General features: G+C 37.8%; 1 protein-coding gene and 1 pseudogene across 1 annotated transcript in view; one reads left to right on the forward strand and one right to left on the reverse strand.

Moving 5' to 3' along the window:
- Positions 1 to 4,830, forward strand: part of LOC107698880 (solute carrier family 12 member 1-like) — a 22,504-nt pseudogene extending 17,674 nt beyond the window's left edge.
- Positions 4,831 to 8,836: 4,006 nt separating this feature from the next.
- LOC107698881 (fibrillin-1-like) overlaps positions 8,837 to 12,142 on the reverse strand; it is an 86,604-nt gene continuing 83,298 nt past the window's right edge. Inside the window, 2 exon segments of the mRNA XM_016500015.1 lie at positions 8,837 to 9,520; positions 11,862 to 12,092. Of these exon segments, the coding sequence (XP_016355501.1) occupies positions 9,155 to 9,520; positions 11,862 to 12,092 (597 nt within the window). The 3' untranslated portion in view covers positions 8,837 to 9,154.

The raw sequence follows: 12,142 nt of genomic DNA on the forward strand, positions 1-12,142 counted from the left end.
CACACACACACACACACACACACACACACACACAGGCCGTGTTCAACAGCATACCACTCATGTATATTGTACATGAAAAATGAATCCATCTACAGTATATCTGACTTATTTGATCAGACATTTTTACACAAACATTAAAAATGCAAAATCAGAATCAGAATGAGCTTTATTGCCAGGTATGTTTACACATACGAGGAATTTGTTTTAGTGACAGAAGCTTCCACAGTGTAACAGAACGACAGTGACAGGACAGGACACAGATAATAAAAAGAATAATATAAAAATATAAAAAATGTATAATTATTTTATAATTAAAATAAAAAGCCATTCACTGAATTTAGCATATGATAAGGCATATTGTATATGAAGAATGAACCAATGATCTATATTTATTATTTGATCAGACTGCCAAAAAAAACTTTTCTTATTATCGATGCTGAAAACTGCTTTCGCTGCCTGCTGTATTTGTGAAAACTGTGATACACTACCATTCAAAAGTACGGGGGAAATATGATTTTTTTTTTAAATATATGCATAAAATTTATCAAAAGTGACAGAAAATACATTTATAATGTTGATTTCGATTTCAAAGAAATTTAGAGTTTTTAAAAACTTTCTATTCATCAAAAACCACCAAAAGTCATTTTTACCTAAAATAACATGAATCATTCTGAATCAAAGCCACTGACTGAATTCAACATGCAACATAATGAGGTATAAATAGCATGATTTAACATCACTGTTGCATACTGTAATGAAGACAATATTCAGTGTACACTGCACAGTATGCTAGTATCCACTGTGACTCTATACTGCCCTCTACTGGACAAACAATAGATCTGTGTGTAAACAAAAGCATTTTAGTGTCAATTTATTCAGTGATCAATTAAAGTATCTTATTTTTGTCAAGTATAGTGATACTTTTGTAAATATATTCACTAACGGCCGTTATGATTGCCTAATCACTGAATGTGATATTTCTGATTAAATAATTGATTGTGATTTAAAGCAGTAATAGTATTTTGAAGGAAACTGTCGGTAATACCGCGGTATTTTTTAACGGTTGATTCAAACCAAGAACAACAACACAATTCCAAACGAGCTGTGAACCGTTTGTACGAATATTCGCCGGATAACAGGTGTTTAGCAGGCGGATGTTCTTCAGATCAACGTGATTAATTATCATAATTAATTTCACCTGAGTATTTAACGCTGACGCCGCCATCGTGACGAGTTTTTCCCTCAGAATGCGCCGTTTAACGTTCACATGATTCCGCTTCGTTGTTTCTCACACAAATACGCGATGGACGGTGAGTTCAAACAGATTGACCGTTAGACAACCTCCGAGAACTACACAGCACAAAAAAACTACAACTCCCAGAATGCACACAACAACAACAAATATGGCGGAATAACTTACCGTTGAAGATGCTGGTTTGGCGCGTTTCTGTGGCTGCTGTTCGCGGTTTAAACGGATTTGGTGTCGGACGCGGCGCTGGAGGTCAGCAGCTCTATAACAACACGACAATAACGCGAAATAACCGTTAATAACGGACAGCAGCGCGACGCTCCGTGATCTCACAGCCGCTACACTTCACTTCTGGATCACATTTAACTCCTCATTCATAACGTGCAGGCTATGTTATGAATAACAGAATAAAAATGTGATATCACTTCTAACTTGCATTGACACGGAGAAGGCAATGAATGTAGTACATCAAGTGTATGTCTGCTATATTGATAAACAATGACTACTTCCGGTTTCTCCCGATTACTAGTTTAATAACGACGACTTGGGATGGGCGGGATCATCGCATAAAAATATCGATTCTAAGTGCATTTTTTTAACCATTAATTTTATTTATTGATCAAGAAATTTGGTGCATAAAATAAGCTTCCAAGTGGAAAAATAGACTATATTAGCGAATAATTGTGTTGTATAGAACTATTTCTGCTCATCGGAACACACGCAAATGCTGAAAGACTGAACCAGCCAATCACAGACAGCCTTTTACAAACATTAACCCTGGTTTTATTACAGTAACCACAGTTTACCACAGCATTTGTAGTAAAACTGCAGTAACCACAAATTTACCATGGTAGTAATAATAATAATAATATATTTGAGTACTTCTGTAACACCTTTGTAACTTGTCTACCCTTAAAGCATGCACACTTGTATGGTACAAATATGCTCCCTTTTAGGGGTAGTTGCACCTTTGAGGTTACTGCACCAGTAAAGGGCTAAAATACAATTATAGTATATTTTATTTCTGACAGTGTAAACAAAACAAAAAAAAGACCTATGAAATGTTAAAAAACATGGCTTTAAAATCTAATATTAAGTGAGTATAATTACTGGTTATATTCTTTTAATAACTTCAAAGATCAGTTTAAGGTATCGATATGGACGACACTGGGCTTGAAAATATCAGTATCAGATCGAAAATAAAATAAGAGCCATCCCTAGACTAATTTAGTTTTTAATAAATTCCATATTTAGATTAAACATACTCTTTTTGACGTTCACGCAGCACCAGGGTTGCCAGGTTTTCACAACAAAATCCGCCCAATTGCTACTCAAAATAGACCAAACCTAGCCCAATCGCGTTTCGAGAGGGTTCCCAGTAAATTCGGGTAAAATTAGCGTTTTTTGTGTGTGTTAAATATCAAGTTTTTGGGGTCGCGGCAACAGTAAAGTAGCCCAATGCCGCGGGAAAACGGCGGACTTGGCAACACCGAGCAGCACCCACCACTCAGAGCGTTTCCCGCCGCAGGGCCATTCAAAATCAAGCATTTGGCGCGCTTTGTTTATCCAGTCAGTCAGTCAGTCACGCATAACTGTGTCTCTGTGGTGCTTCTCCTCAAGCGCGCTCGCTCGTCAGTAAGATGCCCTGCTCTGGAGTTACAGAAGCGGTGTCTCCGCAGAAGAGACGCAAGAGTGACGCGGTGGACGGACTCGAAGACCCGAAGGTGCTCAGATTCGCCAAGCTGACAGAAAACGCCACGACACCGAGCCGAGGGTCGAACCGAGCCGCGGGATTCGACCTGTACAGGTGAGACTCGAGCCGCAGCTGCTGGCAGATGAACAGTTTCTCTGTGTTCTGCACGTTTAGATTCATGCGGAATTCCCGTCTGCGGTGTTTAACCCCTCTTAATACTGTTTTTTTCTTATTTCTGTATTTTTAATGTTTTAACCTGTAGAAAACATCTTTACCGGCAGTATTTACTGCTGCTTTACTGCATTTGATGAACTGTGATGAGTGTTGTTCTGCGCATGCGTGCTGCTCTGCACGTGGTTAGATTCATGCACTTTTCTCTCTTGCATTTATTTTTCCTCTAAATTCCGCGTTTTTATGCTCTTTTTATAAGCTTGTAATTCTAGTATTTTCTGCTGCTTTTGTGCATTTTGTGATTGGATAACGTTAGTGTTGTGCACATGCATGCTGCACTGCTTATGATTATATTTCTCTCTTGCATTGATTTTTTCCCTCTTAATTCCGCGTTTTTATGCTCGGACCTGCAGAAGTCTTTAAATTCCAGGATTCACTGCTGCTTCAGTGCACTTGATAAATGGATTAGTGTTCTGCGCATGCATGCATGCTTCTCTTTTGCATTTTCTTAATTCTGTGTTCACTGCTGCTTCAGTGTATTTGACCAGCAGAACCTTGTGTGTGTTTCAGTGCGTATGACTACAGCATCGGGCCAATGGACAAAGCTCTGGTGAAGACGGACATCCAGATCGCGGTTCCACACGGACACTACGGCCGAGTCGGTGAGCGAGAGCTACAGAAGTCAGTCCAGAAGCTGTGTGTTTCTTCATGAACTCTCTTGTGTTGCAGCTCCTCGCTCGGGTCTCGCCGTGAAGCACTTCATCGATGTTGGCGGTACGTCGCTCGTGAATCACATTCAGCAATGACATGAGAATGTGATGCTTTGCTGTGATCTCACATGTGTGGTGTGTCTACAGCTGGCGTGGTCGATGAGGACTACAGGGGGAATCTGGGAGTCGTGCTCTTCAACTTCAACAAAGAGCCGTTTGAAGGTGAGACCGCAGCTACAGCTAATTAATTATAACCTAAAAAGCTCTTGAATCGGAGCAGAAAGTCTTGCATTCATGAAGTCGTGACATTAAATGTTGCATGCACTGCAAAACCTGAACCTTCCTGTTTTTAACTCCTTTTTCAGAACGAATATCTAAACATCCTTAAAGACGCATTTACCCGAGATGCAAACTGAACATATGTGACCCTGGAGCACAAAACCAGTCATAAGGGTCATTTTTATGAAATTGAGATTAATACATCATCTGAAAGCTGAATAAATAATCTTTCCATTGATGTATGGTTTGTTAGGATCGGACAATATTTGAAAATCTGGAATCTGAGGGTGCAAAAAAATCTAAATATTGAGAAAATCATCTTTAAAGTTGTCCAAATTAAGTTCTTAGCAATGCATATTACTAATCAAAAATTAAGTTCTGATATATTTATGGTAGGAAATGTACAAAATATCTTCATGGAACATGATCTTTACTTAATATCCTAATGATTTTTGGCATAAAAGAGAAATTTATAATTTTGACCCATACAGTGTATTGTTGGCTATTGCTACAAATATACCTGTGCTGCGTTTGTGCTGCAGGGTCACACATGATGTCTTGTTTTCTAAGAAACTGAACCAAAAAAAACAACAACACTGGAAAAGACAAAAATACTGCTCTAAATGACAACACGCATGTTTTTCCAACACAGTGAAGAAAGGCGACCGCATCGCTCAGCTGATCTGTGAGAGAATCTGTTACCCGGAGCTGCAGGAGTTACAGGTACACGCTGCTGTGGTTAACATGCATGCTTCACTCGTATGACTCCGCAGTCTGCTGTATTTGCGTCATGTTTTCTGGTTTCAGACGCTGGATGAGACGGAGAGAGGAGCGGGAGGCTTCGGCTCCACCGGCACCAACTGAAACTGTTACTGTGTTAAATGTTGATGTTGTAAACATTAAAATGTTAATAACATTTATAGTTAAATGGTGTAAAATGTTCATTTCAAGGAGAGCAGTTTAATTAATTTCTCACTTAATGACATTGTCTCTCAGTGAAATAAACAGTTCTTTATGCAAAACATGCACAAATGTCAGAAGGTTGTTTTTTTTTCTCCGATGACTTTATTACATTTCACACAGTTTTGATCATTCTGCTTTTATTTGCAATCTACTAACCCGATTTTTCTACATCTATATTGTAATCTTGTACTATTATTTGTGCTTTTATTTTATTCCCCACTTAATTTTGCACATCGTCTCAAATGTAGAGCAGGGTTTTTGTCTTATAACTCTCATGTTGTGCTCTGGTCATTTTGACCTGGAGAGGATTTTCTTTTTCTTGCACAAAGCCTTGCTGTGCTCACACGGGATATAACGACTTCCCTCAAACAATTTGGATAATTTTTGTACTTTTGGGGGATTTTGGTGTTCTCCTTCAAAAATGACCATTCTACAAAAAATGCTTTGTTTTTTGTTAGGCTATAATTAATACCAAATATTGGACTCTGTCTAATGAACTTGTTTTCTTTCAATTAGCACAGGTTTAGTGTTGTTTTAACAGACTGATTGCAGCCTCATTTTTTTCACTTAAACGGAGTTGCATAAACTCCGATCAATAAGTTTTTTGTTAGGCTATAATTAATACCAAATATTGGACTCTGTCTAATCAACTTGTTTTCTTTCAATTAGCACAGGTTTAGTGTTGTTTTAACAGACTGATTGCAGCCTCATTTTTTTCACTTAAACGGAGTTGCATAAACTCCGATCAATGTGGCCTTTAATCAATCAGTTTTGAAAACAACCTCAGTCAAGAAACAACCTGTGCTGATTGAAAGAAAACAAGCTAATAAAAAAAGATTGAATCCAATATTTGGTGATATGGCATGCGAGATCTAGTTTTTGACCAGGAACACACAACTAAAGTCTTCCAGCAGCACAAGGGTTAAAAAACCTAATTGAAAAGTGTAAGCGAATGTCGTTTAGGAGCCGCTTGGGGGGCGCTAGAGGACAAAAAAAATCTCAAATATAAGTTTTAATTGGTGGCACGTTTGATCATTGCATCATTCACAGACTTACAGCTAGATTGTGTTTTTTGTTCAGGTCAAATACTTTAGATATTTGTTTTTTTTACCCTTACTATAAAGTACAATGGTGATATCAGATGATAACACTGTAGTACTGTGCTGAGTGATATATTTATGGAAATAACATCCACAAAATACATTTACCTCATATTGCATTATATGTTTGAATCATTTCAATCTCATCTTACTAAGGCATAATAGTGGAGATATAGAGAACACTGATATTTAGATCAACTTGATATTCACTGATATTTAGACAACTGCACAGTTTGCAATTCATTTGCCTCAGTTATTTTTATATAAAATGAACACCGCACGTAAAGTTCACTTTAAAGAACATTTGCATTTTTTCATCTTTACTTATAGAGATAATTCATGGAAAATTTGCCATGCTAAGTTGAAGATTTTTGCCAAGATTTCAACTGGTAGAAAATCAAATGCTATTAAAATCAACCTCATGATATTCCCACTATGACCACTAGATGGCAGAGGATCATTCATTGTCTCATTTCCACTCCGTAATATACTTCTTTTCACATGTTTTGCTTTTAGATTTATATTTAGACATTATAAAACCACTATTATAACATTTAAAAATCTCAAAACTCAGCATCGTTTTATATTGATGTGAGAAGTAGTAAGAGTTTTCAACTCATCGGATCTACTTGAATCACACAAATGGACTATTTAGAATTTTTAAAGCAGGAATTTTCAGCGAAAGGTGGCTAGTTTGTATCCTAGTTTACAATCTTCTCAGTTTCTCTCAAATGCCCATTCACAAACATGTTTTATTTAATTTTTTTGACCAATAGATACAGAAATGAACTGATATGAATCACGTAGCCCTCTTAGGCAACAAATTTTTAATGACTTCATGACTCACAATGAAGAAGAAAAAAAGAGAATAGGATAAGCTTACCTATTTCTCTCAGTTCACTTGGACACTGCTGTCCTCATTTTCATGCATTGTTTTTCTTTTCCCCTTCATCTGTTCTGCGCCCCAGACGTTTCCCTCCTCTATTCATTTTGGTCAAGTAACAGCAATGCGCCGAAGGCTGAGCAGTTGATATGTACTCAGTTTATAATAAATATATTTTTGTGCTCATTAAAAATGCTAAAAGCCGTTAAATACATTTTTTTTTAACAACTACGCTTTTGATTATTAACGTTTATTAAAGATTTTTACAGAATGATTTCGGCAAAATTTTTGCGCCACTGCTGTACTGTTATAAAGATCTGTGATTTACAAGCAGCAGAATTTCATCATATAATATCAGCATCTGCGGCAAATTCATATTTTTGCTCAGTTTGAGTCTCTGAATAAAATTGAGCTGTTCTTGCTTCATCTTCTCACTATATGAGCCGCAGAAGCCTGATGGATCATGTGATACTCATAAAAAAACAAACTTTCTTGTAATATATTTTGTCTAATCAACCGTTCCATTTTTTTTAAATTACTATTATGACTATAATTGAGTATTACTCGATATGTCAGGCTTTACAGGGTTTTGAGAATACCACTGTATTACCAATTAGGGTTAAAAAAGGTGGAAAATTTTGTCAATTTTGGAAATATTCCAGACATTTTTGGAAATTTTCCACCCCTTGGCAACCCTATTGCCAATGCATGTAACGCAGCAGTATTATTATCACGATACGACGCCAACATGGTCAGCTGCTCAGTTATAAACTCTGGAATTATTTGTTATTTTTCCACGAGGAACCGAGCGAGAACGAGTGCTTCTGAGAGCCGATGGAGTTCGGAGGCCGCTCTGAAAGAAGGCCAGCGCTCGAGTCGCCCGTACAACCAAAAATATGTTTTTATTGTGAATGTACATCTAACCCCCTCACGAGTGTGAAGACAGAACAGAACGTGGTCGTACAGACTCTCATCGCTGGAGGCCACAGCTGTGTGTGGATCAGTGCATATGGATCGAGTCACAGAAACACAGTTTACTAGTAGTTGGTCATTATAAGAAGCACCATTACAAACCCCTCCGCTCCAGGGGTCCTCTAGTTTACAAATGCGTTCGCGAGTAAAAAGGTGACACGGTTACAGTATACACACTTAAATTACATGGACAGGGTTTCCGCGGGTCTTACAAAGGTCTGCGTTCGCTCTTACACAATCTGAGGGCTTAAAAAGGTCTGGAATCAGAGCAGAAAGTCTTGAACTCATAAGTGTTGCATGCACTGCAAAAAATGAATCTCTCCCTCAGTATTTCTGTCTTGGTTTCCAGTGCAAATATCTAAACGTGTTTAAATCAAGATACACTTACTGGAGATGCAAAATGAACACATGACGTAAAAAACAACACGTTTCCGTCCACATTTTCATGCAAATTTTGGAATATTGCATAAAACACTGGATGGAAATGCCAAGATGCGCATAAAATGTGCAACATTTTAAAAACTCGATTGAGGAGGATCGTTTTTATTCAAAAAAGAAGACATGCACGTTAACTACAATGGAAACACGTTTACCCAATAAATTCTTTAATGTGCAACAAATAAGTCATGTGACTTTGCCCCTACAGATCATGTGATTGGATATGTAGACTAACTGATCTCATCACACCATCTCATATGTTATTTTAACGCAATAAGCCTCGTGAAGCTGTGGTTTACAGTGAATTTATAACAGCTAAGGGGCGTTGTTAGGTACGACGCGAAGCTGTTATCAATTCACTGTAAACCACGGCTTCTTTACATTATGTGATGTTTCTTTTGTAAGCTGTGTACATGTTGAGCCTTTATAAAGAAAATATGGAAGTCTGTGGAACGCAACATCTTTGAATCTCAGTATCTCAAAACTGCTCAGAATGCAGACAGAACCTTATAACTGCAAGGCAGCGAAATGTTTGACTTGATTTTTTTAACCACGTTGGAATCGAAACTGGGAATCGGTGAGCAGAATTGGAATTGGAATCAAACGATACCCAACCCCAGTGATGTGTAATGCGAGCGTATGATGCGGTGCGTGCTGCTCTTTGGGCGCGGCTGCTGCGGTCTGTCCGAGTGTCCGTCAGTGCAGGACGATCTGGACGCTGATGTGCAGAGCGTCTCCTCGCTGCCCGCTGAGGTAGTCTGTGTCGGGCCGCTCTGGGCTGCCGGTCTGCGGCACGCTGCGGATTCGTAAATAATACGCTCCCGGCTGGAGAGCTCTCTTCTTGGATATGTGCAGGTAGCTGACGCCGTCCTTCTGGTTCATGCGGAACAGACCGTCGTCGTTGCTGTAGTCGATAGCGTAGCGCACGTGGTTAGCGAGCGTGGACAGCGCCGGCACGAAGTCGATGATGTGGTCTTTGCTCTTCAGTGTGCTGATGTTCAGACGCAGCTGCAGCGTATCATCCACGTCTACACTGGCCAGACTGACCCAGTCCAGATCGTTCTGCACACACACACACAGTAATTATATTACAGTTACTATCCATAAAACAGCTTGTTACTTCGATGACTGATTTAAAGTCCAACAATGCAATAATTCCTAGATTTATTTTCATAATTTTCACAACTTGCACAGACACATGAAGTCCCAGTGCAGCAGGGAAGCTTGGAATATGAAAAAGCTTACAATCAGCGGATGGAAATGGATAGTAACTTTTTATACTACTTTTATTGAGAGTGTGTTGAGTTTTTCTTTTTTATGCTGGTACTCTTCACTCTCTCTTAGGAATAAGAATCGTTTGCAGACCTTAGTTAGGACTTGCTCAAAAATTATTGGTGTGCCTTTGCGGAGTCTAGCAGAATTCTACGAGCAACAAATGTTACGGAAAACTCTTAGTATTACGGGAGATGACTCTCACCCCTTGAAGCTTTACTTTGAGGTATTGCCCTCTGGAAGAAGATTCAGAAGCATTAAATGTTCATCTAATAGATATAAATTCACTTTTGTTCCAGAGGCTATACGTTTTTACAATTCAAAGTCTTAGTTTTGTTTTGTTTTTTTTGTTTTTTTTTGTTGTATGGAATTTATTATGAAGCATGTTGGGTTGTGTTTTTTATTTATTTATTTATTTGTATTGTCTAGGTAATATCTTATGTTTGTATTAAGTTGTGTGATGCTACTACCCTACTTGAATTGCCCCTTGTGGGATTAATAAAGTTGTTAACTTAAACTTAACTTAATATTGCAATTAGCCTACATTGATTTTGTCAGGAGAACAGATGATCTGAACACTGATGTGTAAGTCGTGGCATTACTTTACTCTGATCCTGATATAAATTGTATAAAATCTTTTTAGAGAATGAAACATTTCATTCTTATGAACCTATATGATTTATTTTGATAAAATACATCATGGAATATAATCGTGTACGGATATAACAAGAGAAATTATAGCTATAATTAGCTTCAAGCTATACACATGACAATTACTAATACAACACTTTAACTTAAATGTTACTTTATAAAACGGATAGTTCCGGTGCTTGATTCTGATTGGCTGAGCCGCGTTCGAAGCTGTTGTAAATGACTCTACAAAGTAACAAACACCTTTGTTTACGTTTGTCTGTTGCTCGGCAACCACTTTGTAGCAACCACAACTGTTTCTGAGGAGCTACATTGTTTGGTGGAAGAATACTGTTTTTATTAATATCATTACACTTTATTTGCTCTGTTTTATTTTGTGAAACCTTACTACGTATATGGAATAACCGTTTTATAAAAGCAGTAAGCCCCGTGAAGCCGTGGTTTACAGTGAATTTATATATATATATATATAGCTTCTGACTGCGATCCAATGTGATGTAACTAGTAGTGTAACTAATTACTGTTGTCAGAAAGTAATAAGTAATAATATTACTTTTGAAAGAAGTAACTAGTAATGAGTAATATATTTCAGCTTCCAGCTTCCAACACAATACTCTAAAGAAGATATTTTTATTATTTCTGCAGTAATTATAACAAAGCTGCTTGATTTTAAACTTCGTTATGGACTGAAAACTGGGAGTGCTGATTATTTTGTGATTCCAGACATTTTAAAAACTGTATGTTCTTCCAAAAAAGTTTTCTGATGGGGAAAAATAAATATGATTTCAGTTTACATCTGGATTTTAATTTATATGGATTTAATTTTTTTAGCATTCTGATTGCAATTAGAGTTAGATCATTATGTTATTATATGAATAATATTTTATAATGACATTAATATAATTAATTAATGCTGGGTAATTATATTAAAATTAAATTCATATAGTTTTATTTATTTAATTTTCACCAGGTCAAGAAACACAAACTGTGTCAGATCATTCTACTCCTACACACTGAACAACTGTTAAATGATAAACCACAATTTTAAAAATGTATATTTGGCATTATCATTCATGCATTTGGCAGATGCTTTTATCTTACATTGCATTCAAGGTTTAAATCTGATTAGGCTACGCGTTCGCGGGAGTTGAATCCACAAGTTCCCAGCACTACGCTCTGAACAGTTCTCTCATCTTCAGAATGTGTCTGTGTTGTTGTGAGCTCTGATTTGATAATTTCTGTGAATTTGAGCAGCAGAAAGAGTGAATGGACATCATACACGATTTCACACCACTGCTGTGTGTCACTCATGTAATGCACCTCTTTGGGGTTTAAAGTTCATTCACATCTGAATTTTCTGCATCAATGTATTTGTCTTGAGTTTTGGTTAGTTAGGATAAGATAGTTATGCATTTACACATTTAGATGTTTACAATCTGTGGTTTTAAAGGTTATAAGAGCTCAGTGAGCGCTGGATTACCTGAAGCTCCTCGGTTTCGTTGGCGTTCCTGCGTTTGCGGCCCTTCTTCGGATAACCGTTGATCTTACACTCGTAGCAGGCCTCGGGAGAGAGAGCGTTCTCGTCTCCATCAGCGGCGGGAGTGTGAGGAGATCCACCGGCCGACAGCCCCGCGCCCGACAGACAGTGCCTGAGAGACAGAGACACACACACACACACATACGCACGCACACACGCACACACACACACACACAGACACACACATACGCACGCACGCACACACACACACACACACACACACA

This window comes from Sinocyclocheilus anshuiensis, unplaced genomic scaffold (genome assembly GCF_001515605.1).
Source record: "Sinocyclocheilus anshuiensis isolate Anshui unplaced genomic scaffold, SAMN03320099.WGS_v1.1 scaffold146, whole genome shotgun sequence".
Lineage (NCBI taxonomy): Eukaryota > Metazoa > Chordata > Actinopteri > Cypriniformes > Cyprinidae > Sinocyclocheilus > Sinocyclocheilus anshuiensis.